The sequence below is a fragment of the Hemiscyllium ocellatum genome, chromosome 9 (assembly GCF_020745735.1).
Source record: "Hemiscyllium ocellatum isolate sHemOce1 chromosome 9, sHemOce1.pat.X.cur, whole genome shotgun sequence".
In the NCBI taxonomy this organism is placed as follows: domain Eukaryota; kingdom Metazoa; phylum Chordata; class Chondrichthyes; order Orectolobiformes; family Hemiscylliidae; genus Hemiscyllium; species Hemiscyllium ocellatum.
In genome coordinates, this window is record NC_083409.1 from 108,101,089 (window position 1) to 108,125,834 (window position 24,746).

At 46.7% G+C, this 24,746-nt stretch overlaps 1 protein-coding gene across 9 annotated transcripts in view; it reads left to right on the forward strand.

Moving 5' to 3' along the window:
• adgrl2a (adhesion G protein-coupled receptor L2a) overlaps positions 1–24,746 on the forward strand; it is an 807,643-nt gene that overhangs the window by 532,306 nt on the left and 250,591 nt on the right. For all 9 annotated transcript variants that reach the window (XM_060830637.1, XM_060830636.1, XM_060830643.1 and 6 more), the window contains one exon: positions 16,195–16,408. In XM_060830637.1, coding sequence (XP_060686620.1) covers positions 16,195–16,408 — 214 coding nt within the window. The remainder of the gene's footprint in view (positions 1–16,194; positions 16,409–24,746) is intronic.

The following is a 24,746-nucleotide window of genomic DNA, read 5'->3' on the forward strand; positions in this document are numbered from 1 at the left end:
GAATAAGAGAGAGAGAGCCAAGCCGGCTGAGATAAAAGGTAGGGAGGAGGGACTAGGGGGAGGGGCGATGGAGGTGGGATAGGTGGAAGGAGGTCAAGGTGAGGGTGATAGGCCGGAGTGGGGTGGGGGCGGAGAGGTCAGGAAGAGGATTGCAGGTTAGGAGGGCGGTGCTGAGTTGAGGGAACCGACTGAGACAAGGTGGGGGGAGGGGAAATGAGGAAGCTGGAGAAATCTGAATTCATACCTTGTGGTTGGAGGGTTCCCAGGCGGAAGATGAGGCGCTCCTCCTCCAGCCGTCGTGTAGTTGTGTTCTGCCGGTGGAGGAGTCCAAGGACCTGCATGTCCTCGGTGGAGTGGGAGGGGGAGTTAAAGTGTTGAGCCACGGGGTGATTGGGTTGGTTGGTTCGGGCGGCCCAGAGGTGTTCTCTGAAGCGTTCCGCAAGTAAGCGGCCTGTCTCACCAATATAGAGGAGGCCACATCGGGTGCAGCGGATGCAATAGATGATGTGTGTGGAGGTACAGGTGAACTTGTGGCGGATATGGAAGGATCCCTTGGGGCCTTGGAGCGAAGTGAGTGTGGAGGTGTGGGCGCAAGTTTTACATTTCCTGCGGTTGCAGGGGAAGGTGCCGGGGGTGGAGGTTGGGTTGGTGGGGGGTGTGGATCTGACAAGGGAGTCACGAAGGGAGTGGTCCTTGCGGAACGCTGATAGGGGAGGGGAGGGAAATATATCCTTGGTGGTGGGGTCCGTTTGGAGGTGGCGGAAATGGCGGCGGATAATACGTTGTATGCGCAGGTTGGTGGGGTGGTAGGTGAGAACCAGTGGGGTTCTGTCTTGGTGGCGGTTGGAGGAGCGGGGCTCAAGGGCGGAGGAGCGGGAAGTGGAGGAGATGCGGTGGAGGGCATCGTCGATCACGTCTGGGGGGAATCTGCGGTCCTTGAAGAAGGAGGCCATCTGGGTTGTGCGGTGTTGGAATTGGTCCTCCTGGGAGCAGATGCGGCGGAGACGAAGGAATTGGGAATATGGGATGGCGTTTTTACAGGGGGCAGGGTGGGAGGAGGTGTAGTCCAGGTAGCTGTGGGAGTCAGTCGGTTTATAATAGATGTCTGTGTTGAGTCGGTCGCCCGAGATAGAAATGGAAAGGTCTAGGAAGGGGAGGGAGGAGTCTGAGACAGTCCAGGTGAATTTCAGGTCGGGATGGAAGGTGTTAGTAAAGTTGATGAACTGTTCAACCTCCTCGTGGGAGCACGAGGCAGCGCCGATACAGTCATCGATGTAGCGGAGGAAAAGGTGGGGGGTGGTGCCAGTGTAGTTGCGGAAGATGGACTGTTCCACATATCCTACGAAGAGGCAGGCATAGCTGGAGCCCATGCGGGTGCCCATGGCAACTCCTTTAGTTTGGAGGAAGTGGGAGGATTGAAAAGAGAAGTTATTCAGGGTGAGGACCAGTTCAGTCAGTCGAAGGAGGGTGTCAGTGGAAGGGTACTGGTTAGTGCGGCGGGAAAGGAAGAAGCGGAGGGCTTTGAGTCCTTCGTGATGGGGGATGGAGGTGTACAGGGACTGGATGTCCATAGTGAAAATAAGGCATTGGGGACCGGGGAAGCGAAAATCCTGGAGGAGGTGGAGGGCGTGGGTGGTGTCCCGAACGTAGGTGGGGAGTTCTTGGACTAAAGGGGACAGGACCGTGTCGAGGTATTGGGAGATGAGTTCGGTGGGGCAGGAGCAGGCTGAGACAATGGGTCGGCCGGGGCAGGCAGGTTTGTGGATTTTGGGCAGGAGGTAGAAACGGGCGGTGCGGGGTTGTGGGACTATGAGGTTGGAGGCGGTGGATGGGAGATCCCCTGAGGTGATGAGGTCCTGGATGGTCTGGGAGATGATGGTTTGGTGGTGGGAGGTGGGGTCGTGGTCAAGGGGGCGATAAGAGGAGGCGTCCGCGAGCTGGCGTTTGGCTTCAGCGGTGTACAGGTCAGTGCGCCAAACTACCACCGCGCCTCCCTTGTCTGCGGGTTTGATGGTGAGGTTGGGATTGGAGCGGAGGGAGTGGAGGGCTGCACGTTCTGAGGGTGAGAGGTTGGAGTGGGTGAGAGGGGTGGACAGGTTGAGTCGGTTGATGTCACGGCGGCAGTTGGCTATAAAGAGGTCGAGGGTGGGTAGGAGGCCTGCACGGGGTGTCCAGGTGGATGGGGTGTGTTGGAGGCGGGAGAAGGGGTCGTCAGAGGGTGGGCAGGAGTCTTGGTTGTGAAAGTAGGCATGGAGGCGAAGGCGGCGGAAGAATTGTTCAATATCTCGCCGCGTGTTGAACTCATTAATCCGAGGGCGTAGGGGAACGAAGGTGAGGCCCCTGCTGAGGACTGATCTTTCATCCTCAGAGAGGGGGAGATCTGGAGGGATGGTGAAAATCCGGCATGGCTGGGAGCTAGGACCTGGTGTGGGACTGGAGCTGGAGCTGGAGCTGGGGGCGGGGTTAGGGGCGGGGACAGAGATCGAAGTAGGGGCGGAGTTAGACGTGGTGACGTTGCTCGACGTGGGGGCGGGGTCATGCGTCGTGACGGAAATAAGCGTGGGGGCGGGGTTACGTGAAGGGACGGGAGATGGCGTGGGGGCGGGGTTATGGGCGGGGTTATGCGTAGTGACGAAAGACGGCGTGGGGGCGGGGAAACCTGAGGATTTGTGCTCCTGCAGGGATGATGTAAGGACAAACGTGGGCCAGAACACCAGAGAGGAGGAATTTCTTCAGAATGGCTATTTCACATACCACCTGAGCATGCAGGTGAAGCTAACATCTCCAGGGTCTAATTTTCCTATTAAAGGGAGGATTTAACCTGAAGGTCATGATGCTTCAGGCAGGAGATGAGACTTCCAAAGTCACCTCAGGAATTGAACCCGCACTGTTGGCTTCACTAACCAACCATCCAGCTAACTGAGCTAACTCATAGAACCACTTCTGTGAGGAAAGAGGTCCTCCAAGTCTACTGACCTTCCAAATATCAGCTCACCTTGATCCAAACCGCCTCCTTTTCCCATAACCTCACATTTCCAATGGTTAACTCACCTAGCACATCCCTATGGACAATTTGGCAAGGCCAATCCAAGTAGTGTATACATCTTTGGACCGTGGGAGGAAACCCATGCAGACACGGGGAGAATGTGCAAACTCAGACAGTCGCCCAGAGGTGGGATTGGCGCTGTAAGGCAACAGTGTAAACCACTGAGCCACCAGGCCACTCTAATGGGAGCTTGGTCTCTCCAGCCTCCCCCCCAGCATAAGACCATAAGACATAGAAGCAGAAATTCGACCATTCACACCAATGAGTCTGCTCTGCCATTCAATCATGGCTGACAAGTTTCTCAGCCCATTCTCCCCCATTCTCCTATAATCCTGAAACCTTCGATATTCAAGACCCAGTGTATCTCCATCTTAAATATACTCAGTGAGCTGCCCTCCACAGCCTACTGTCGCAGTGAATTCCATAGAATCACCGCTGCCTGGCTGAAGAGGTTTCTCCTTACCTGTGTTCTAAAAAGTATTCCCTTCATTCTGAGTACAGCTCACCTTTTATACTGGAGTCGAGGATCAGACAGGACTTTCACACTTGAACTAATAATGTGCATTCATCCCAGATGTCAGTCAGATAAATGTCAAGCATCATTGATTTTGGTTGAGGGATGAATTTGGACCGATCGGTTTTCGAATGTGAAGGGAGTGGGAATGTAGAGTTGAGACTGTGGTCAGATCAGCCACGATTGTTGGAATAGTGTGACAGGCTAGAGGGCCTGAATGGACAACATCTGCACCAAATTCCTCCATCAGCATGGGCCAGGCCAGACATTCCATCAAGAAGGTGTCCATCCATGTGTTTGCAGAAGTTGTTTCGGGTGAATGAGTCGGTCCACGGCAGTTTGTTGGGATTCTTGTCAATACCTCACTGCCCCAGCTTCACATCAGCGCATTTTTCCCACTCAGAATTCCAACAGTGGGAATTGATTGAACATTTTTAATTGACACCAAAAGTAATTAGTGATGTGTTGATTTTTCACAGAGCTCGCTGGTACAAGCAGATTACAAGTAATCTGCAGAGGCTCGATCTGTGTATTCCGAGCTTGTTGGAATTCCATTATCTTGTCACCGCTTGGTCTTTTACTCTGGCTGTTTCCTCCTGTCTCCCTTACGCCAAAAGTGTATCACCACCTTGCAGAGGTACAGTGTTGCAGTTGCTGTTGGGGCCAAATAAGGACCTGATCCAAGCAAGTCAAGAAAAGCCTGAACTGAAGGAAGAATATTGCAAAAAAGTCAGTGCAAAAATTCTGGGATGGGGGAAAGAGCGAAGGCTTTCTAGATTTCATTTTGACAACACCAGCATAGCCTCAAGGGGCCACATGTGTGCCACTCCCATGTGATGTGGCCAGGAGGGCTATTCAGTTGCAGATGCATCATGGAAAAAGAGACAGGCCATTCAGCCCCTCGGGCCTGTTCCACCATTCAATGCGATCATGGCTGATCTGTGACCATGTACACCCAACTCCACACAGCTGCCATTGGCTCATATCCCTTCACAACTTTGCTGAATTTATCTATCGCAGCTTTAAAATTAACAACTGATTTGGGCATTCTCTGCCATTTGTGGAAGAGAATTCTAAGCCATTCTCACCCTTTGTATGTAGAGGTGCTTCCTAACATCTCTCCTGAGTGCTCTGGCCCTAATTCTTAGACTACATTTGTTAGTTCTAGAATCCTCAACCAGTGGAAATAGCTTATCTACTCTGACTTTACACAGCAGTGGTAATGGGGAGGCAATGGCCTAGTGGTGTTAGCACTGGATTGCTAATCTAGGGATCCTGATAATGTTCTGGCGACTGGGGTCAGATCCTACCATGGAGTTTGAATTCAGTTTCAGTCTAGAATTAAGAGTCTCATTATTGGAAAACCCTATCTGGTTCATTCATGCAAATTAGGGAAGGATACTGCCATCTTTACTTGTTCTGGTCTACATGTGACTCCAGTCCCACAACAAAGTGATTGATTCTTAATTGCCCTCTGGGCAAGAGATCCTGGCCTACCCAGCAGCAACAAATGGATGAGTAATCTCAAAGGCTTTGCTCAGATCACCCCTTAACTTTCTGAATTATTTATAGAACAGGCCTAATTTATATAATCAGAGCTCATCCAAGCCAAAGTCATATCCTATCTTTGCCCAGCTTTTAATGATGTGCATACAGCTTGGATTGTTGGATAGGATTTTGGCAGAGATGGTGATTTTTGAATCTGGAATTTTACAATCTGTGGGACACAGCTAATAACTCAACCTTCAGGGGAGTTCAGTGTTTCAGGTTAAAAGCTGTATGGCTTAATCAAGGTACTGCCAAAGATGAGGCTCATTCAGTACAGTTCCGGCATGTAACCCTGCAAGATGCTGTTGGCGCACTTAACTAACAAGTTATAACATTTACGTGGAAGTTTAATGTATCCTAAAATTCAATTTGACATTCAATTAACAAAATAATTGGTTGGTGGAGCCCTAAAGCCTTGTTTACATTGTGGCTGTAAATTATAAAACAAATTTGTAAATGTTTTTTCCAAAAAGGAAGCAGGTAAATTACTCCCAGGCCTCTACAAGTGCCTGTTTGCAATTCTGTACTAAAGGAGTTGAGATGTCTGTGGTGGAGAGATCAAACAGAGTCTCCTCGAGATTATGATTACTGCTCCCTCCTGTCACCTGGGGCCTGAGGAGGATCAATCAGAAGAGGTTAATAACTGGAAAAGTAATAGCAACATCGGAAAACTTAACCCCTTTGAGCGTGTTCTGGGATATTCCCTAATAGCTGAGATGTGACCTAACACTATATACATTATTTTGCTCCAATATCCCTGAATGCCTTTAATGATAAGACTCTTATCAGTCTCATTTTCAAATTGTTTGTGCATCAATTGCAGTTTATGGAAGAGAGTTCCTGGCTACTCCGACTCTCTGTGTGAAAGTGTGATTCCCAAATTCATTCCTAAACGTTTTTGGCTCTAATATTTTGATGTTCTCCCTATGTCCTAGACACAAAATCTATTGGAATTAGTTTTTCTTTGCACCCTATTCCCTCTGTTTTGCATAACCATTCCAAGTTCCCGTAAAGAATTGTGGGGGTTGGCTGAAAAAAGATATATTTTATCAACACTTCTTGGCTTACTCTCATCAGTTGGCAAGAAAAATGGAAAGAATGTGGATGTGGTAAATCAGAAACAAAAAACAGAAATCGCTGGAAAAGCTCAGCACGTCTGATAGCATCTGTGGAGAGAAATCAGAGTTAACGTTTTGGGTCGAGTGACCCTTCCTTTGAACTGTTCTAATTTGATTCAGAGAGGGTACATTTTGGACTGCAGAAGCAAGTTCTCGTTGGTTCACAAGTGGTCTCTGATGAGGGGAGATATTGCCATGGGGAATACACAAGTTAGATAATGAGTGACAATTACCCAACGCCCCTCCCCAAAGTCCCTCCTCCCTATCTTTTATCTTAGCCTGCTTGGCACACCCTCCTCATTCCTGAAGAAGGGCTTGTGCCCGAAACGTCGATTCTCCTGTTCCTTTAATGCTGCCTGACCTGCTGCGCTTTTCCAGCAACACATTTTTAAGCAGTGACAATTAACTGCCAAGCATTCTTTAAGTTTGATCCAGGCAGGTTGACTCTAATTGGTCAAGGCATTCCACCAAGAAATAATCCAGAGTGGCTGTCATCACTGAAATAGGCAATTAAATAATATTAGTTTAATTTCTCCATGTACATTAGCCCTTGAAGTCTAGCTATCACTCTTGGAAATCAGTGCTCCTTCAAAGACCAATGTATCCTTCCTTAACATATGCTACCTTGACTTCTCACAGTCTTCCAGGTTAACAATCACACAACACCAGGTTATAGTCCAACAGGTTTATTTGGAACCACTAGCTTTTGGAGCGCTGCTGCTTCATCAGGTGGTTGTGGAGTATCAGGTGATGAAGGAGCAGCGCTCCGAAAGCTAGTGCTTCCAAATAAACCTGTTGGGACTATAACCTGGTGTTGTGTGATTTTTAACTTTGTACACCCCAGTCCAACATCGGCACCTCCACAGCAAAGTATCCAAGAGTTTTGTATACCTGACGTAGGAGTTCAATTCTCTTGTGTTTATTCCTCTTGACAGGAAGGCCAGAATTCCATTAACATTTCTGTTTACCTTTCCCTTGTGCATGTTGATGACACTTTAACAATTTATGTTCACAGACCTGTAAGTCTGTTTGGAGCTCCACTGTTTCTAGCTATTTATCACTGAGCAAGTACGCCATCCCCTCCCTATTTTAGCTAGAAGCTGAATGCTGTCATATTTGCCTCCGTTGAAGCCATTTCCCATAATCTTCAATAACTATCAACATCTCTTTGTGAGATGAAACTTCCATGAGGAGAAACAGCAAGGGGAGGCTTCTTACAATACCTCCTGCCTTTGTGTCACCCAATTTGGAAAGGTAGCTGTCTAACCCATTGTCTCATCAGTGCCGTTCTGTCAGTGAACGAGGATGGACAAGGAGAACAGAGAGGCCATTCCTCGCCAGACTAGTTCTTCCACAAGTACCACACATGTAGTCACTTCGTGGTATTAGTGTGTTGTTCCTTCCAGTATCGGTGTTGGTTGCCAGATGATTGTAGCCAGTGGTTATGGCACATGCCAGCCTGCAGGAAGTGTGGCCATTTTCATCTTTCGTCAGCCAGTTGCTCCGAGGGATGATAAAGCATCTTCACTTCATGTTTACAAACATTCTCAAAGCAGAGGTTTGTGTATGCCCCTGGTTATGTTTTGTTACGCTGGCTTTGCTGTTAAACAGTGTCTTTAATGGAGATATCAAGGCTAGACAGTGTGGATATAGCTTTCCCTGCTTGGGAAGGTGGTCTAGAAGCAGGAGATACAGTCTCAGCATGTGAGGCAAGTCACTTAGAATGGATTTGAGAAAGGCTTTCTTCCTTCAGTGTCTGTTGAATCTTTGGACTGAGGGCTGTGAAAGCTCATTGTTCAAGAGGTGGTAGTTTCTAGAACCAGTCCACCAAGGGATATGAGGATAAAGCAGGACAGTGCTGCGGAGCCAGAAGATCAACCGTAATGTGGCAAGCCCAAGGGGATGGGTGCATTATGGGTTGGAGCATCCTTTATTCCCAAAAATGCAGTTGAGTTAATCACATTGTTATGTGTCTGGAGTCATGTGTGGGACAGACCAGGGAAGGATGGCAGATTTCCTTCCCTGAAACTGAATTGCTGGGTAGCACAGTGGCTTGGTGGTTAGCACTGTTGCCTCATAGTGCCTGGGACCCAGGTTCGATTTCCCCCTTTGGGTGACTGTATGGAGTTTGTATGTTGGCCCAGTGTCTGTGTTGGGTTTCTCTCCAGTGCTCTGGGTTCCTCCCCCAGTCCAAAGATGTGCCATGCCAAGTTGCCTATAGTGTCCAGGGATGTGCAGGCTAGGTGGGTTAACCAGAGTTCAAAACCTCATATGCAGACTCAGTGAACTGACTGGTCTCTTTCTGCACTCTGGGGATTCTGACAGACAATAGTGGATCAGATGGGTTTTTTAGTTGACAATGGTCACTGTTAAGCCATTAAAAATAAAATCAGAGTTTTATTGAAACAGATGTTGCTGGAATTTGAACACTTACACCCAGAACATTCGCCTTAGGATCTGCATGACTCGTCCAGCAACATTGTCACTGCATCACTCCCCCCTCAGATACTCCTTTCTCCTTTCTTCCTGAACATGTTCCAAGCACTTTAACTTGAGTGGACACAGCATCAAATTAGCCTGATATTTGGAAGAAAGGTCCATAGTTTTATCAAAGAAGCTGCCGACGCTCATCAAAGACTGAAACTTTCCAGTGTAGGAAATTGTGTGGTCATGTCCGCCTCTGTTGGATGCAGTGAATCAGCACGTCTGCCTGCTTTCAATCTGCTTTCAATTTCCCACCAACGCTGTCTCAGTGAAGTGAAGGGAGAACTGAAATTAGGTCGAATGTGAAATCCAAGCCTTTAGGAGGGGTTGAACCTGATCCCAGCCAAAACCACCGCCTGCTGAATTTGGGAGATCTTTCTGGAAATTGACTCAATATTTGTTATGTAATGAACCCAGATATATCTACTTCAATATCCCTCTAATATCTCTCAAATACACACTGTATCTCTCTAATATATTTCTAATACACACTGTATCTCTCTCTGACATCTTTCAAAAACACATAGTATCTTTCTAATGCACACTGTATCTCTAATATCTCTCTAATAGATGTTGCATATCTGTACTATCTCTCTAATACACTCTGTATCTCTCTAATTTATCACTCGTGTACTTTATATTTCTCTGATATCTCTCCAGGATACTTATTATTTTCTTAATACACTCTGTATCTCTCTAATATTTCTCAAATAGAATTTATTCCTCTAATATCTCTCTCGTACACTTTGTATTTCTCTAACACACTGTATCAAAGAACAAAACGAAGTGCAGCACAGGAACAGGCCCTTCGGCCCTTCAAGCCTATGCTGATCAACATGCCCTAACTGAACTAAAAAATGAACCTCTGCCCTTATTCAGTCCATATCCCTCTGTTCCCTCCCTATTCTGTAAACACCCAGATGCCTCTTAACTGTCTCCAACCTGCCTGCTTCCACCACCTCTTCCGGCAATGCTTTCCACACTCTGTGTGAAAAACTTCCCTCGCACATCTCCCTTAAACTTACCCCCTCTCATCTTGAACCTGTGGTCCCTTGTAATTGCAACTGCAACCCTGGGAAAAAGCCTCTGACTATCCACTCTATCTATGCCTCATAATTGTGTAAACCTCTATCAGGGCTCCTCTCAGTCACCATCTTCCCATTGGAAACAATCCTTGTCTTTTTAACCTTTCCTAACAGTCAATGCCCTTGAGACGAGGCAACATCCTGATGAGACTACTCTGCACTCTCTCTCCAAAGCTTCCACCCCCTTCTGGTACTGTGGTGACCAAAACTGCATACAAAACTCCAAATGAGGCCTGACAAGGGTTTTATACAGCTAATATATCTCGCCAATATCTCTCTAATACTCATTTTATCTCTCCTAATGAGGTTTATTCCCGAGACCCAAGTAGTGTTTTGGAGACCCACATTCAAATTCTGCCATGGCAGATGGTGGAATTTGAATCCAATAAAAACCTGGAATTAAGAATCTAATGATGACCATGAAACCAATGTCAGTTGTCATGAAAACCCATCTTATTTGCTCATGCCCTTTCGAGACATGCGTTCAAATCCCTCCATTTAAATTTGATTTCAATAATAATCTGGAATTAAGAGTTGGGTGACGTCCATGAATCCATTGTTGATGGCCAGGAAAACCCATCTGCTTCACTAATAACCTTTAGGGAAGGAAACTGCCATTCGTGCCTGGTCTAGCCTACAAGGGACTCCAGATCCACAGCAATGTGGTTACCTCAGTGCCCGCTGGGATGAGCAATACATGCTGAGCAGGCCAGTGATGCCCTTATCCCATGAATGAATAAGAAGAAGCTGTGATCAAGGCTGAAATTCAGATCAATCTCGCTTGTGAGTTTCCTCATGATCTTCTCTGCTGTCGCGTCCATCAGGAATGTCACTGGATTGGTAATCTGGAGGCCTTGGCCTTAAGGTCTGATGAGAGAGGTTCAGGCAGGGCAGCTGGAGCTTACACTCAGTTGACCAATCTAGAATTGCGAGCTAGTCTCAGTGTGGGTGACCAGGAATCCCTCCTGCTCTTACCATGGTTGTGTGCTAAAAGGATTTGTAGAAACACAGAAAATAAGAGCTGGAAGAGGCCATTCAGCCCTTCGGGCCTGCTCTGCCATTCATCACGGTCATGGCTGATTGTCCAACTCAGTAGCCTAATCCTGCTTCCTCCCCATAACCTTTGATCCCATTCTCCCCAAGTACTATATCTAGCCGCCTCATGAATACAGTCAATGTTTTGGCATCAACTCCTTCCTGTGGTAATGAATTCCACAGGCTCACCACCCAGTGGGTGAAAAAATGTCTCCTCATCTCCATTCTAAATAGTCCACCCTGAATCCTCAGACTGTGACCCTGGTTCTGGACACACCCACCACCAATAACATCTACCCTGTATCTACCCTATCTAGCCCTGTGAGATCCCCTCTCATTCACTTGAACTCCAGTGAAAACAATCCTAGCCAAGTCAAACCCTCCTCATCCGTCAGTCCCACTATTCCCGGGAACAACCTGGGAAACCTTCACTGCACTCCCTCGGGAGCAAGGGCATCCTTCCTCAGAAAAGGGCACCAAATCCGCACACAATATTCTAGGTGTGGCCTACAACAGCACATCCCTGCTCCTGTACTCGAAGCCTCTCGGAGGTTTCACCTCAAACTGTTAGGCCGCATCCACCTTCCCTGGCCTTGGAGTGGGACTCAAACCTGAAGCTTCTGGCACAGAGGCAGGGACACTACCGACTGCCCCACAAGATCTGTGGTGGCGATTTTGCACACATCAGCTTCTCAAAGATCCAGTCCCAGGTGCAGGTGACCGAATAAGAGCGACAACTTGGCTCACGGGTTGAAGCCGACATGTGACATAATTTGAAAATGGTTAGTGCCAAACCAGCTCAGTTTGAGGCACAGTGTGTGAGGAGAGGGCATGTTCACAATGCTTTGTTCAGTGGGCACAACAGACCATAGTCATGTCAGGGGTCTCATTGCAAATTAGTTCAGTCCTCAGTTCAAGTTGAAGTCCCTAGAAATTGAGGTCTGATTGTGTTTGACAGCGGTCTACAGCACAGAAAAGGGCTCTTCAGTCCATCGAGTCTGCGCCAGTCAAAAACATTCTAACCCATTTTCCAGCGCTTAGCCCATTGCCTTGTATGCCTTAGCATCACAAATGCACATCTAAATGATGTGAGGGTTTCTGTCTCTACCATTCTTCTAGGCCGTTGGAATAACTCGACAGAGGACGGTATCCCATCACCAAGTCACCCTTTAGTTAAACGTGCAGAGTCCTTGGCACTCATCCAGCTCCCTCAGAGTCAGCTCTCTGGGTGAACAGAATGGGTCGGTGTGGTCTTGTTGGGCCGAAGGGCCTGTTTCCACACTGTAAATCTAATCTAATCTAATCTAATGTCTGACACTCCTATTTATATCTGTCAGCCAGGGCTCCTTAATTGGACCAGATTAACAGCCCCAAAATGGGAATTCATATTCTATGAGGTCCACTTGGCTGACCTTATTATACTCATGACAGCAACAGTGAGTTCCCAGTCCCTCGTGAGTAGAAAACATTTTTTCTCACATCTCTAAACCTCCTCCTACCCCTTACCTTAAATCAATGCCTCTTGGTCATTGATCCCTGTGTCAAGGGGAAAAGTTTTTTCCTGGTAAATACTTCGATGCTTCAATATCTCTGGTTGCAGTTAGAATTAAGTGTCAAATACATGTAAAACATCACAGTAAGACGGCAGGTAAAGAACCTTCACACAAAGGGACCATGTGCTGACATTGGAAGAATTGAGTTTCAAAGGTTCAACTACCGAACAGAACGTTGAATTTAATGATCATCAGAATGAACAAGAGGCCTGTAATTAATGAGGAATATAGAGGCATTACTAAATGCTGGGGTTGGCTCTTTGGCTCTTTGAACTTATTCTTACTATTTGTTAAAATCATGGCTAATTTCCCCCCTTAACATCACCTTCCTGCACTATCACCATATTCTTAAATGAAGGGAAATCACAGCTAGAGTAGGCCACTTCAACCCCATTAAACCTGCTCCACTGTTCACTAAGATAGTGGCTGGTCTGATTGTGACTGTGAATCCATTTTCCTGTCTCTCTCTCTCTCTCTCTCTCTCTCTCTCTCTCTCTCTCTCTGTCTCTCTCTCACTCTCTTTCGTTATCTGTCTGTGTGCCCCCTCTAGCCCACTTCTCTCTCTCCGTCTCTATTTCCTCTGTCTCAGCATTCAAAAATCTGTTTAACTCAACCTATTTGAGTTCAAGAATTTCTCCCCGTCTCACTCCAAAAAGGCTGACCCCTGTCCTGATGCTGTGACTGCTGACTCCAGTCACAGGGTCCACACCCTCTCAATGCTAACTATTATGAACCTTAACAATGTTATCTGACAATTTGATCATCTTAATGCTGCCAAGCCTCTTCAGAACCTTGTACATTTTAAAGAGATTGACTCTATTCTAAACACTAGAGAAAAGAGACACACTTCACTCAAACTTGCACTACAGGCCAACCTCCTCATTGCAGGGACCAGCCTCGTTCCCCTTCACTGTGCATTCCACAGAGCACAGGCATCCTTCCTTAAATATGGACACCAGAGTGATCTACAGTATTCCATCAAAGCCCTGCACAATCTATACCCCATCTATACTCCTTGCTGCCTCAGGAAGGCAGCCAACATCATCAAAGACCCCCTCCCGACCTCAATATAATCTCTTCCAACTACTTCCACCAGGCAGAAGGTACAAAAGCTTAAACACACGGCTCCACAGATTCAAGTGCAGCTTCTTCCCCGCTGTTATTAGACTTCTGAATGGACTCTCAAATTCTAAATTTAATGTTGATCTCGTTCCTTATGCACTTTCTCTGAAGCCATAGCATTGTTCTGCCCTGGTACCTGAATGCACTTTGTATGGTGCGACCTGCCCGTACTGCACACAAAACAAAACCTTTCACTGTACCAAGGTTCATGTAACAATAATAAATCAAATTGAATCAATCATAGAAAGAGAGGAGGAATGAGCTGATTCTGGTGTGAGACCTTTGCCTGACGGCTCTGTATTGCAGGTGTCAGGATTACTTGTAGCTTGTCAGGGTGGCCGAGTGGTCTAAGGCGCTAGACTTGAGGAATGTCAGTCCTTGCCATGTGCACAAGGCTTGTGAATTCTGTGGGTGGCACAGTGGTTAGCACTGCTGCCTCACAGCGCCAGAGACCCGAGTTCAATACCTGCCTCGGGCATCTGTCTATGTGGAGTTTGCACATTTTCCCCGTGTCTGCGTCGGTTTCCTCCCACAGTCCAAAAATGTGCAGGTTAGGTGAATTGGCCATGCTAAATTGCCTGTAGTGTTAGGTGTAGGGGAATGGGTCTGGGTGGGTTACTCTTCGGAGGGTCGGTGTGGACTTGTTGGGCCGTAGGGCCTGCTTCCACACTATAAGTAATCTAATCTACTTGCTACTTCTTTCTTCTAGCCTCTGGTGGCTCAGTGGTTAGCACTGCTGCCTCACAGCACCAGAGTCCCAGGTTCGATACCAGCCTTGGGCAACTGTCTATGTGGAGTTTGCACATTTTCCCCGTGTCTGCGTCGGTTTCCTCCCACAGTCCAAAGATGTGGAGGTTAGGTGAATTGGCCATGCTAAATTGCTACATGGTGTTAGGTGCATTAGTCAGAGGGAAATGGGTCTAGGTGGGTTACTCTTCAGAGGATCGGTGTGGACTGACTGGGCCGAAGGGTCTGTTTCCACACTGTAGGGAATCTAATCTAAATGTAAATCTTAAGCGAAAGTGAGTTATGTTGCTGTGAGCTCCAGAGGAGATTGAGGGAATAAAAAGCATTGAAACCTGTATCCTGTGTTGTGTTCCAGGATTAACCTAAAACCATGTTCTGCTGGTCACTTCTGTGGAGAGCTTCCAATCTTGTTCTCAACATGCTCCTTCCCTCTGGTTTTATGATGGCTTTCGTAGTCGTCAATAGAGATGCTGTCTTTGTAATCACGACTCTGTGTGTGCGAACTTATTGCAATAAACTTCAAAACGTTATGCATGTTTAAAAGGCATCCATGATTAAAGGAACCCCCTAGGTCTCTCACAGCAAACTCCACAAACCATAAGACTCTAAGTCACCACCTCTCCACAATCTCTCCCTCCCCTTGACCTCTAGTCTCTCGCCACCTCAACACCTATAGAAGCAAGGAGAGGCATTGCTGCCTTAGGTAGTGATTTACTGAGTACCGTACAAAGAACTGCATACACTGGAGATCTGAAGCCAACAACAGCAGAAACTTTCATCAGTTCATTCATGGAAAGGGTATATAAGAGGCAGCTGATTGGATTGTGACCAGTTTTTATAATGTGGCCAAAAATTTGTCTTCTCCCTTTGATCACACTAGCCCAAGGCGTTTGGGAATGGAGTGCGGCACTGACTGATTTTCATTTCACTGGTATCGCTGGGAAGGCTAGCATTTGTTGCCCATCCCTAATTGCTCGTGTGAAGGGGATGGTGAACTACAGTCTGACACTAATCCCTGTAGACCGTCCTCACCACAGATCCCAAGAGCAAGAAATATCAGTGGATCCTCCCTCGGGCTCCTAAGCCAGACATACATTTGTAATCGTGGTCACATTCTGCTTTTCATTCCATTTTCCCATCTGTCTCCTGCATCTCGGCTTATCAAAGCTTTCTTTTTCCATTAAGACTTTTTAATGTATATGTATTTATTTACCCCTATCATTAATGATGAATTCTATGCAGTTACTCAAGCCTTAACATTTTTGGATGATGAGTTGACCTTATTTCCAAAGATTACATTAACAGAACCTACGTCATATCATCCCCAATCTTAGTTCCATCTCTCTTTACCTCATTTGATCATTCTCTCTCCCACTGTCTTCCACCCAAACCCCCACCTCTTCCTCTCCTATGATCCTGCCCCACTAGCTACCTGACGAAGGAGCAGCGCTCCAAAAGCTCGCACTTGCAAATAAACCTGTTGGATTGTTAACCTGGTGTTGTGTGGTTTTTGCCTTTGTCCACCCCAGTCCAACACCGGCACCTCCACATCATCTCTGGAAGATGCTAGGTTTAAAAACTAGGCAGGAGCAACCCCTTTCCAAGGCCACCATCAAGTGTGAGTGACTTTATTTGCAAGTTTATACGACCTTGCTTCCAATTTGCAGTTGGATTCATGTATTTTGTTCGGAGGGTAGAACAACATTGAGGTGCTGAATGGCCTACTCCAGCTATGGCTCTGTCAGTAGACAGAAGCTGGGGCCCTTGATTGACTTGTTGTTCCACCACACTTCCCGTCTCTAGGAAATCAGGGATTTTAAGATTAATTGCAGCAACGCTCCCACCATTGGCTCTGATGGGGCTAAGATCGCTGCGGCTGGGGTTCATTCAAAGTTGCTGCAAAATCTCACCAGAAAGGACTAAAACCGTTTGTGTTTTGCAGGCTTCAGCCGAGCTGCCTTGCCATTTGGGCTGGTGAGGAGGGAACTTTCCTGCGAGGGCTATGCCATCGACTTGCGCTGTCCAGGGAGTGACGTCATTGTGATCGAGAGTGCCAACTACGGCCGGACAGACAACAGGATCTGCGACGCTGACTTCTTCCAGATGGAGAATGTGCAATGCTACCTCCCAGATGCCTTCAAGATCATGACGCAGAGGTACAGTGGGGTCATTTAGCTTTATCATCAAACATTGTCAACCAACTGCTAAGGGTGAATGAGTAGGCCGTGCTCTGAGGTCATAAGGTCATTGGTTTGTAGAAACATAGAAAACAGGAGCGGGGGAGGCCATTCAGTCCTCTGAGCTTGCTGGGTAATTTAATACAGTCTTACCTGGTCATCCAACTTATCTGCTTTCCCCCCATACCTTTTAGTCCTTTAGCCCCAAAAACTATATCTGCCTGCTTTTTGAAAAACATTCAGTGTTTTAGTCTCAACTGCTTTCTGTGGTAGTGAATTGCGCAGGCTCATCAATTTCTGGGTGAAGAAATTTCATAGAATCCCTACCCTATGGAAACAGGCCATTCAGCCCAACACGTCCCACAATGACCCTCTGAAGAGCATCCCACCCAGACTCATCTCCTTACCCTGTCCCTGTAACCCTACATTTCCCATGACTGATCCACCTAACCTCGATATCCCTGGACACTGTGGGCCATTTAGCATGGCCAATCCATCCTAACCTGCACATCTTTGGACTGTGGGAAGAAACCAGAGCACACTTGGAGGTAACTTACGCAGACATGGGAAGAACTTGCAAACTCCAAGCAGATAGCTGCCCGAGGCTGGAATTGAACCTGGGTCACTGGCGCTGTGAGGGAGCACTGCTAACCACTGAACTACATATCGCCCTCATCGCAGTCCTCAGGGTCTCTCCTAGATCCTTACACTGTGGTCCCTGGTTCTGGACTCCCCATTCATTGGGAACATCCTTCCTGCGCTTCCCTGGTCTAGTCCTGTTTGGAATTTTATTGGTTTCTATGAGATCCTCCCTAATTCCTTCTGGCGAAAAAGACTGGAAGACCGGTCACTCCTTTTTGATTTGTTTGTCCACTGTAGTCCCCTTCCTCGACGTGGGGACTTCGAGATCAATTGTAGCAACACCCCTGCCTTCTGATCTGTCGGCTCCGAGGCAAGGTCCAGAGGGATAGATGCAAAAGCCTGGGCAGATACCTGGGGAGTGCTGCCCTGTTGGAGGGTTGATTGAAACAAAGGGTTGTGCATCTGTGGAATTCCCTGCCCTGTTGAGGCTACCTTGCTGAATGTTTTTAAGGCAAAGGTAAATTTTTAAACAGTAAAAGAATTAAGGGTTATGGTGAGAGGGCAGGTAAGTGGAGCTGAGGCCATGAAAAATCAGCCACGATCTTATTGAATGGCAGAGCAAGCTCAAAGGGCCAGATGGCCTCCTCCTGCTCCTAGTTCTTATGTAGCATTTACCAACGCATTTATTGTTAAATATGATGGATGCTGCGACCCTAGTTGAAAGAAGAGTCAGGGCGTTTCTCCTCAATATCTCGGCGAACATTTACCCCACAATCAAGTGTGGCTGAAGTCTTTATATGTGTCTTATTTATGGTGCTTGCTGGGTACAAAATGGCTGCCGCAATTCCCTGGCCCTGAACAGTGACTACACTTGATTGATCATAAAACACGCTGAGGTGCCCTGAGGTCATGTGAGATGCTTTATATGTATTCAAAAGCGTCCTCGTGTTCAGGTCCAACAGGATTGTGAGTTTGATGAAGTAAATGAGCTCTTGATTTTTCCTAAATGAAGTCAGACAGTCTTTGGAAAGCGTAAAAATGGGATGAATCATCAACCGGAGCTTTTAATTGTTGAGAGTTTTTCTCTGCCTGGAGGTAAACAATGATTGTCCAGCATATCGAACATTGGAAAGGGACAAGTGTTTGGGTGATTTTCCCCCCCTTTTCATCTCTCGGGGTCTCTCTGTGATGGCTGTGACACTTTGCAGTGATACTGAAATAGTGTCCTCACACATGTCTCCTCAGTTCATGGTAAGGGGTTGCAGCCATCCAGGCCTGCAATCGCCTGGTGGGCGCGATTGGCTTGACCGTGCAGCCGGGGCCAGGGAGCAACAACAGGCAACTGCCTTTATGTAGCACCCTGCATTTTGCAAAGAGCTGTGAGGTGCCTTAAAGGAAGCCAGTTCAAATGTCACCCAACACTATATGACAAGAGTGAGCACTTGGTGAAAGGTGCAGGTTTTTGAGGAGTAGCTCGAGGGAGAAAAGTGGGGCTGCAGCGTTTCTGGGGAGGGAGCGTGGGGCTCAGGCACCTGATGGGACTCCCAAAAATGGAGGGAAGGTGCAACAGGAACTGAAGCTCCCGCTGCCCATAAACTTCAACCCAAACACATGGAACACAAGTCCAGTATAGGCCGTCAAGTGTCTTGGCATAGAGTGTGACGATGCTGCTACTTTGACACAGTTATGCTGTCCTTGGCGTTTTATTTCAGCGAGGTTGTAAAAACAGTGACTCAGGAAGGTCCAGATTCGAAGGGTTTTCAAGCCAGTTTGATTACAGCTAATAGATACTACCTCAGGCAAAAGGCTTTCACCTTTTTTTTAAAATAATACTTGTACAATGACAGGGGAAAGGCCAGTTCTCCCAGCTCAGCCCCCCTCTGGTTTGGTTTGAATTTCCCTTTTGTGCCAAAGGGGTGTCTATGGGGATTGTTGCAAGTATTTGGAGCAGCATCATTACGTTGGCATAATCTGTTGGGTTTTCAAATAGGTTAAAATTATTCTGTGTTCTGTTCTCTTTTGTTTGTGTTTCATTCAGTAATCTTGAAAATAAATTCATTTTTGTTTAAAACAAAGTAGTTTGGACCAGGGGCATCTCTCCCGGAATATCCGTGTTACATCTGCTGAGAACAACTGGCAAAGTTAGTTTCTACTTTCTTGAAGTGTTTTGAGGGAGTCTGACCTGGTCCATAACGAGAGCAAGGAATGAACCAGAAAGATTCTAGGTCACTTCTGCCTCAATGAATGACTCTATTTGCCAGCTGATGCAGTGGCGAAGGGATTGGTCAATTGGTCTCTTACTTACATGGATGCATGGAGGTGTGCTGCAGAGCAACGTTTTAGCCATCTATCCTTTCAGCATTTTGACTTTCATTGGGGAGATCCCTGGTTGCTCTATTTTTCCCCTGATGAGATGAATTTAACTGTGACTCTTCATGATTCCCAGTTGTATCCCTCCCATTTTTAATCGCATTCCTCCCCTGCAGAGAGAGAGAAAAAAACCTTTCTGCTCATTAAGGGGGTAATTATGCAGGATTTATCAGCAGAAAAAGTGCACGTTAATGGACGCAGACAATTAACAGAAAACCGACTAATTCAATAAAACAAACATTAGGGTTAAATGCATTTGAGCCACTTGTGTAATCAAAACATAGTGTTGTTGCACTCCTGGGAAATTGAAAGCAATTTGATTAGAAAAATGTGACAGTTCTGAGTGATTTTCACTTCAGGCCTCTTAATTTGGATGGAAAGATTATTTTTAAAAAAAGGACTACCAAAACTCTTCCTGATTCAAATTTATGCGCTGCTCATTGATGCCAGCACAGCGCTGGGTTTATAGAGTCCGCTGGAGTTAGGCCAGCACTCTCCTGCAATACATCAATGTCTGTCAAACAACAGAATCTGTTTCATCTTTTTAGGTTTTGGCACAAAGCACTTTTTATTGCAGTTAAACATTAAGGAATTAATTTGGGATACGTGTCTGAATGCAGCTTGGCGCCAGTCGTGGAGAATCCCACGGCTGACATGCTCAATCCCAGTTTTTCAAGTACAAAGCCACACGTGGTAGAGCTTGGCACTGCTTTAACTCTTCCCTCTCCTCACCCTTACCCCCTGAACACCCCTTCTCATCTCCGCCACCCCAGGGTTTCGTTTTCACTCAGAGGGTGGTGTGAAACTGGAACTCAATGCCTATAAGGGTGGGAGAGGCAGAAATCCTCAGAACATTGACAAAGTCTTTGGATGTGCAATTGTGATACTAAAGCTTGCAAGGTGATGAGCCAAGTGGTTGGAAAATGATTAGAATAGGTAGGTGCACGCAAACACCTCATCTTCTGCCTCAGGAGCTTACAACCATCCAGCGGCACAGTGGTTAGCACTGCTGCCTCACAGCACCAGAGACCCGGGTTCAATTCCCGCCTCAGGCGACTGACTGTGTGGACATTCTCCCTGTGTCTGTGTGGGTTTCCTCCCACAGGTTAGATTGGCCATGCTAAATTGTCCGTAGTGTTAGGTGAAGGGGGAAATGTAGGGGAATGGGTCTGGGTGGGTGCGTGTCGGTGTGGGCTTGTTGGGCCAAAGGGCCTGTTTCCCCACAGTAAGTAATGAGCCTTAACATAGAATTCACCAGCTTCCAAATCTCTGCACCCCTCCCCCCACATTTCATCCCAGGACAAGCTCTCTCCCTCCCCTGACTCTACCTGTCCCTCTTCCTTCCCACCTATCTACTCCAACCTTCCCATTAACGAATCATGACCACCTCCTACCTGCATCCAGCTATCGTCTTCCCCCTAACCCCTAACCCCACCCCCTTTCCTTTTTTTTTTACAGCCACCTCCCCCTCCCGTTGTCCTGATGAAACATTGACTCCCATGCTCCTTCACCTGCTGTGCTTTATCCCGCTCTGACTTTACCAACTCCCGCATCCATAGTTCTCACTATCTGCAAGTTTGACTGGCACAGACCTGATGGGCCAAAGGGCCTTCTTCTGTGCTGTCAGTGTCCATGATGGTATGATTGCCTGTGGACCAGGCTAGAGGCAAATCCTGGCCCCGGTTTCTTTTCAACTTGCTCTGGGACCCCCTTTCGTATGGCCGGAATGTTTGAGCGTAGCTGTGGTCACTCCAGGCGAGGTGAAGACTAGTGATTAAATAGAACCTCCTCCCACAAATGGGACCACCCTTCTGGATCACTCACCCCCCCCCCCCCCATCTCTCGCCAGGCTTTCCCACACAAGCCATCTGAACAGCTTCTTCGTCTATTATTGTTTGTGTTTGGGATTTGGTTCTCACTGGCACGTTAATATGTTTATTGTCCATTCCTGATCGCCCTGGATTACATGGCGCTGGGACTGAAAATGGCGCAGGGACACCGACAGTGCTGTTAGGGAGCGAGTTCCAGGATTTGGATCCAGCGACCCTCTAGGAACAGCAATATATTTCCAAGTCGGGATGGTGAGGGGCTTGGAGGGGAACTTGCAGAGAGTGGGGTTCCCATGTATCTGCTGCCCTTGTCCTTCTAGATGGAAGTGGTCGTGGGTTTGGAAGGTGCTGCCTCAGGGTCTTTGGTGAATCTCCAGATTGCATCTTGTAGATATTAGTGGGTCAGTGGTGGGAATGGATGGTAAAGGTGTTGCCTGTCAAGTGTGCTGTTTTATTCGGGATGGTTTTGAGCTTCTTGTGTGGAGTTGCACTCATCCAGGCATCTGGGGAGTACTCCATCACATTGTTTTGCCTTATAGATGGTGGACAGGCTTTGGGCTCAAATTAAATTTCCACCAATAACAAAAATAACCCTCAGGAAGTTGCTATGTGAAGAGCACTTGCATCTTTACAAAACACTTGACATTCTGGTTCCCGGGAACTCACTGAGATGATGGCATTGTGGTACCATCACTGGGTCAGTCACCCAGTGGTCCCAGCTGGTCCTGTGGGGACAGTGGGTTGAAATCTCACCATAGAAGGATGGTAGGGTTTGAATTCCATGAATAGAACGAGAAACTGAAAGCTAATCTCAGTAACAATGACTGTGATGCTATTGTTACAAAAGCAAAATACTGCAGATGTTGGAAATCTGAAACAAGCAGAGAAGCTATTCAGTTGAGAATCAGAAATTTTTAAAATGGACTCAGCAGGCCTGGCAGCATCTGTGGAGAGAAAGCAGAGTTAATGTTTCCATTGACCCTTCTTCAGAATTCTCTGCAGCTTGGAAAGGTATGCATGTTGAAGATAGAGGGATGAGGGGGGGGGAGGAGTAAACAACAGAGAGAGATGGAGCACAGAGAAGCCATTGTTGATTGTCGTAAAGATGCATCTGCTTCAAATTCAGTTTCATTAATATCTAAAAGTGAAAGTTGGTCACATCAACAGTTTTTGAAAAAAATATTCATTTTATGGCTTGTGGGTATTGCTGGCAGGGCCCAGCATTTATTACTCGTCCCTAGTTGCCCCTTGAGAAGGTGGGGGCGGGCTGACTTCTTGAACCACTGCAGTCCATGTGCTGTATGTAGACCGACAATGCCATCAGGGATGAGATTCCGGGATTCCGTTATCTGAATTGCCGATGTTCTTTAGGGAAGGAGACGGTCATCCTTACCTGGTCTGGCCTACATGGTGACTCTTAACTGCCCTCTGCAATGGCCCAGAGAGCCACTCAGTTCAAGAGCACTTAGGGAAGGGAACAAATATTGGTCTTATTGGCGAGACCAAATTAAAAAGAAACGTGTGCCAGGACTGTGTTATATCCCATCTGGAAGTGGCGTTCACATCGTGTCACAGTCTTCGTACAAATGCACATCTGGGAAACCACATGTGAGGAGCAGGCCCTTTCAAAATCAAAAAGAAAATTTCCTTCCCCATCTATCCCTGGGACACTGAGGTCAAAGTGGTCTGTGTTGAAAGAGCTATCCCAGCTTTTAATCAAAGCTGATCACTGTGGAGGGGCAGTGCAGTCATGAACATTTGTGTGTTTGCCCAAGGTCTGTCATTTCTACAGCAACAGAGCTAACAGGGGGAGCTTAATATATTTTTATTGCATGTGTTTCTGGTTAGTGGCTAGGCTTTTGAGGCCAGCACTAAGCTGAAACACATTCTGAGATTAAGATGAGAGTAAAAGATTTAAAGAGAATAGTTATGAGAATATTTTGAGCATTTGGGTTTTCAAATGTTGCTGCATTGGGACACCCTGCACTTATGGCCACTCCTCAGGAGGACTCCCTCTAAGTGCTACCACATTCATCAGAACCACCTCAAGAATCAACACTGTTTGTACTTGCATTTGATTTTATTATTGTCATGCGCTGAGATACAGTGAAAGGTATTGTTTTGTGTGCTATCCAGAGAAAGCATACCTTACATTAGTACATCAGGGTAATGGAACAGAATGCAGAATATAGTGTTACAGCTACAGAAAAGGTACAGAGAGAGATCAGCTTTAATATATGAGAGGTTAGTTCATAAGTCTGGTACCAGCGGGGAAGAAGCTGTTCTTGAATCTGTTAGTACATGTGTTTAAACTTCTGTATCTTCTGCCTGAGAGAAGTGTGTATAACCGGGGTGGAGGGGTCTTTGATGATGTTGGCTGCTTTCCCGAGGCAGTGGAAAGTGAAGACGGAGTCAATGGGTGGAAGGCTGTGATGGACTGGACTGCATTCACAACTCTCTTGTTATCTCTTGTGGTCTTGGCCAGAGCAGTTGTCATGCCAAGCTGTGATCTATCTATCAGATAGGATACTTTCAGTGGTACATCCATAAAAATTGATAAGAGTCATTGCGGACATGTCGACTTTCCTCAAACCCCTAAAGAAGTATAAGCATTGATGTGCTTTCTTGACTGTAGCATTGACGAGGATGGATTAGGACAGATTATTGGTGATAATTACTTTGAGGAACTTGAAGCTCTCGCCTACCTCCACCTCAGCACCATCAATACAAATGTGGGTATGTCCTCCACATCTCATTTTGAATCTCTCCTCCAAGTATTGTAGAAGGGTAACAGCTGTACCAATGTACACTATTCCCAGACTGAGGGACTGAAGCATTCTCAGCTTGACAATTTGCTCAGATTTAACATTAGACTGCGACACCATCTTCCCCCTCAAGTGGATGTAAAAGATCCCACAGCCACTCTTTTTGAAGAGGAACAGGGAGATCTGCAGAATAATGTTTTGCCCTCTGCCACCATCATGGAAATCAGATTATCATGGTCACACTCACATTGCTGTCCGTGGGAGTTTGCTGTGCGCAAATTGAACAGCATCCCAAGGCAGCTGTTGTCATTTAAACTCTGTTCATAAAGCTAGTTGTTGACCATGGCAACCATCACTGCTGGTTGTAAACCCCATCTGGTTCTCATCGAGTCACTCTGTTCAGGGGCAATTAGAGATGGGCCATAAAGTGTTGGCCTCACCAGTGATGTCTCTGTCCCATGGCAAAACGAAGAGAGCCAATACTGGCTGCTGTATTCCCTATATTACAATACTGACCGTACTTCACAAAATGTCTCTTTTGTTAGGGAAAGGGGAGGAGGCAGGTGATGACCCAGTGGTATTATTGCTGGGCTGCTAATCCAGAGCCTCGAGAATTATATTAGAACCCAAGTTCACGGCAGATGGTGGAATTTGAATTTACTAACAAAGTTTTGGGATTAATTATCTATTGGTGATCCGATAACCATTGTTGATTATTGGAAAAAATGTCCATCAAGTTCACGAATATCCTTTAGGGAAGGAAATCTGCCA